General features: G+C 38.3%; 1 protein-coding gene across 2 annotated transcripts in view; it reads left to right on the top strand.

Annotated features, from left to right (window-relative positions):
* Window positions 1-969: 969 nt before the first annotated feature.
* The window catches only part of BBS4 (Bardet-Biedl syndrome 4), a 14,930-nt gene continuing 12,095 nt past the window's right edge, over window positions 970-3,804 (top strand). For both annotated transcript variants that reach the window (XM_023193103.2, XM_023193104.1), the window contains exons 1-2: window positions 970-1,020; window positions 2,689-2,816. In XM_023193103.2, the coding sequence (XP_023048871.1) occupies window positions 2,746-2,816 (71 nt within the window). In that variant the 5' untranslated portion in view covers window positions 970-1,020; window positions 2,689-2,745. The remainder of the gene's footprint in view (window positions 1,021-2,688; window positions 2,817-3,804) is intronic.

Here is a 3,804-nt window from a genome sequence, read left to right on the forward strand (position 1 = left end):
TCCTTCTCCAAAGCTACCTTAAATAAAGGGAGATTTATTATAAAGGAATTTGAGAGTCCATAAAACAGTATCAAGAGATGTAGGTTGGTCTTTTAGTGAAGCAGAACTGGAATGCTTCAGCAACCAAGGTGGCTACTCTGCTTTTTCTGCTTCATCTTCTCTTTCTGCAGATCAAAGGTTGGCAAACTTTTTGTAAAGGGCCAGTTAATAAATATTTTAATTTGTATAGCTTCATACAGACTCTGTTGCAACAACTTAACTCTGCAGTTCTAATGCAAAAGAGCCATACAAAAGCAATAGTTGTGACTGTGTTCCAATGAATCTGTACTTATAAGAAACGCAAGGAATGCATTTGGCCCATGGACCATAGTTTTTCCATGTCAGCACTAGACTTCTGCAGATCGCTCCAATTACATGTATTCCATTATAGCAGACTCCAGGTGGCGCTCAATCCTCAAGTCCACATCACCTGGTAAATTTAGTACTTGTAATTAACTAGCTCTCTTCCAATTCCAGATTCCTAGGGGAAAGGACTTCAATTGAGTCAGGTATCACTATCCACCTGTGCTGCCTTAAGGGCGGAAATGTGTGGCTAGCAGCCCTCTCAGCAGGGGCTGTGGGTAGTCTCTTCTGAGAAGGAGCAAAGGGTATGGGTGATGGGCAACTCTTAGAGAAAAAAGGTATGGGGATGGCCTCGGTATGTGCCCCAGGGTGCCCCATAGATCCAGGAAGATCACCTGTTTATTCTGCTTTTATTTCTTATAATCTGTATTTTTTTATATTGAGGAACTCATTTTTGACAATTAAATATATTTGAGTATGAACTCTAATAAAAAGCTGACTGTAATGCATGGTTTAAAGTTTAAACCTTGTCGAGCAATAACAATCTCTAAATGTCTGTTGTTTCACTCTAATACTTACTGTGGAATTGCACCTGAGTTGTTTTCCTTTTTTTTATGTGCCTAGGAGATCAGCCATAACCTAGGAGTTTGCTACATTTACCTGAAGCAGTTCAACAAGGTAATTTACAGAAGTGGTGATGAATTTCACTGAGGGTGCACTTGTTGTTGCAGAAGTTGTTACCTTGCTCATTTTCTGTTATCCCTAGTGCTTGCAGAGGTTTTTGGAACTGAAAATTGAAAGTACCTTTATACATTTTTTTCTGTTTTAATTCTCACTTGTCATTATTCATCTGTTGTTTTCTGCTTTTAATAAGAATATGGAAAGTTCTAGAAATATGAGGGAAAGACAGTTTTTCTCCTTTCTTCTTTTTCTCTACCTCCAGTTAAATTTCTCAGTTTAGAAACAGATGCTTAATAAAACATAAATACCAAAAAATGGACCCTTAAGTCTTAAAGGTGTAATCATGACCATGTGAGCTATCTCCATGCCCTGACAGCAACTTAGTTTTTAGGGTCATTGCAAATAAATTTTAAATTTTAAGTGGATCTGATTTCTGAGTTTTCAGGGTTTTTTTTAGTTATTTTCCATGATGAGAATTTATATTTCACTGTGATTAAGCTATAGGCTCCTATATCAGAGAAGACAATTTGAGCTTACCTCAAATTTGATACTCAGGTAAGAAAAAGTATATATCATAATTTAGGAGTAGACAAAATTATTGAAAGCTCTAAAACTTAGTGATGAGAGCTTTGGGTAGTTTCCTTCATGGAGCTCACAGTTAGTGATTGTGAAGTTTTATTCTCCTTTCTTCAATGCCACCAGGACTGAGAATCTGAATTGGTTAGTACCCATTTGACAATGTTTAGTTTGTGTTAATTTGCAGACTGGTGTAACCTGTATCCCACACTGGTGTGAAAAAAAAATGCACATTAGCATTTGTAACTTTTCTCCTGAGATAACAATATATGTACATAAAATACATTTAGTGGGCCCCTTAGGTTTTGTAGATGGATCTATAGTTTTATATACTTGGTTAGGAGATTTTTCTCTTCAGAGATGATTTCAAACAGGCACATTTCTATTCACAGGATTATTCTGAGTCAGGGGAGAAGAAGGATTAGTCTTTGGTTGGATCTGTGCTGAGAAGAAATATATTTAGATTTTACTGTACAGCTAACAGGCTAGGCAAATACAGCACCTGGCATTTATATAAATACTTGTTGAATCAGTGAATGACTAAACAAAGCCCTTTTGTTTACTAGGAGAAGGTAAGCTCCTCCAGAGCAAGGAGTTGGTTTTATTAACTCAAATATATCTAGTATCTAGAATAGCAAGCAGTTGGGTAAATAAATGAGAACAATCTATTTATTCTTTATCATCACATTAGTGGGGAAATCGGGGCCCACCATAGGGAAGGTTGTGCACTTGGTCAGTGTTACAGCTGGGATTTAGTTTAGTGTAGTACTCTACACTGTACTATGATGGCCCTTTTGACTTATGAAGTATGAGTCATAGGTGTGAATATCAGGCAGAAAACATTCAGAAAGGTTAATCATCTTGTATAAATTCTTCCAAGTGGCTCCAGAAGCAGATATCCCATGTTGCCAGCTGTCTTTTCAATAAGGACAGTTTCGGTATGTTTTGGTCTTTGGGTAGTGTGGGCTGTTTTCTGAAATGTGATGTTCCTATGTCAATACAGCAGAAACTATCTTTACATTAGCCATATAAAGGTAGAGTTCATTCAGTGGTAGTGATTTGGTTTCTTTACTTTGTCAAACTTGTCAGGCACAAGACCAGTTGCACAATGCCCTGAATCTCAATAGGCATGATCTGACTTATATAATGCTGGGGAAGATCCACTTGCTGGAGGGAGACTTGGACAAGGCCATTGAAATCTACAAGAAAGCAGTGGAGTAAGTGTATCTGTTTCCTTTAGAAATGAGAAACTAAAAAAAAAAAAAATTGAGTGGATATGTGAACTCCCAAGCCTAAAAGTGAATATGTTTGATTAATTACTTATTGTATGAGTTAAAGGTTAAGCTGAAGTTTAAGAGCTCCCAATGGCTTCAGTAAGATAGACTGTTTCTTTCTTACCTTTAAGGATGGCTGCTGCTTTAGGTTAGCTGGGCAGCTCTGTTCTACAAGGTCAGCCAGGGATCCAGATTTCTTCCTTATTAACTCACCATTCCTTAGATTGTTGTCTTTACCTGCATGGTTGTTGCTGCATGTAACATCCACATCCAGGATGTAGTGCAAGGAGATGGTATGGGAAGCTAAGTATGGAATAAGCATCTGGCAATATATATATATTTTGAGACAGGATCTTACTCCGTCACTCAGGCTGGAGTGCAGTGGAGAACACAGCTCACTGCAGCCTCAATCTCTTGGGCTCAAGTGATCTTCCTACCTCAGCCTCCCAAGTAATTGGGACTACAGGCATGTGCCACCATGCCCAGCTAATTTTTAAAAAACTTTTTTGTGTTGACAAGGTCTCGCTATGTTGCCCAGGCTGGTCTTAAACTTCTGGGATTGAGCGATCCTCTTGCCTCAGCCTTCCAAAGTGCTGGGATTACAGGTGTGAGCCACTGCACCTGGCCTTGGTAATAAGTTTTAAATGACCCAGAAATTGCACACATTGTTCCTGCTTACATTCCATGGTTCAAAACTAGGAGACAGTTGCAAGGGAAGTGGGCAGACATACACTCAAGAAGAAGGAAATAACAGATTTAGGAGTAGGCTGACAGTCTGCCATTTTGGTATTATATGTTAACAACAGGTCTTCTGTTTTCAGAGATATTATTAGGGACAGAAATCTCCTGATTGATTTAAAAAAAAAAGAAAAGAAACATTTAGCCTTATTAGCATGAGACCAGTATCTTCCCCCTTCCCCCTTTTCCATTC

Source organism: Piliocolobus tephrosceles, chromosome 6, assembly GCF_002776525.5.
Source record: "Piliocolobus tephrosceles isolate RC106 chromosome 6, ASM277652v3, whole genome shotgun sequence".
NCBI classification, from domain to species: Eukaryota; Metazoa; Chordata; class Mammalia; order Primates; family Cercopithecidae; genus Piliocolobus; species Piliocolobus tephrosceles.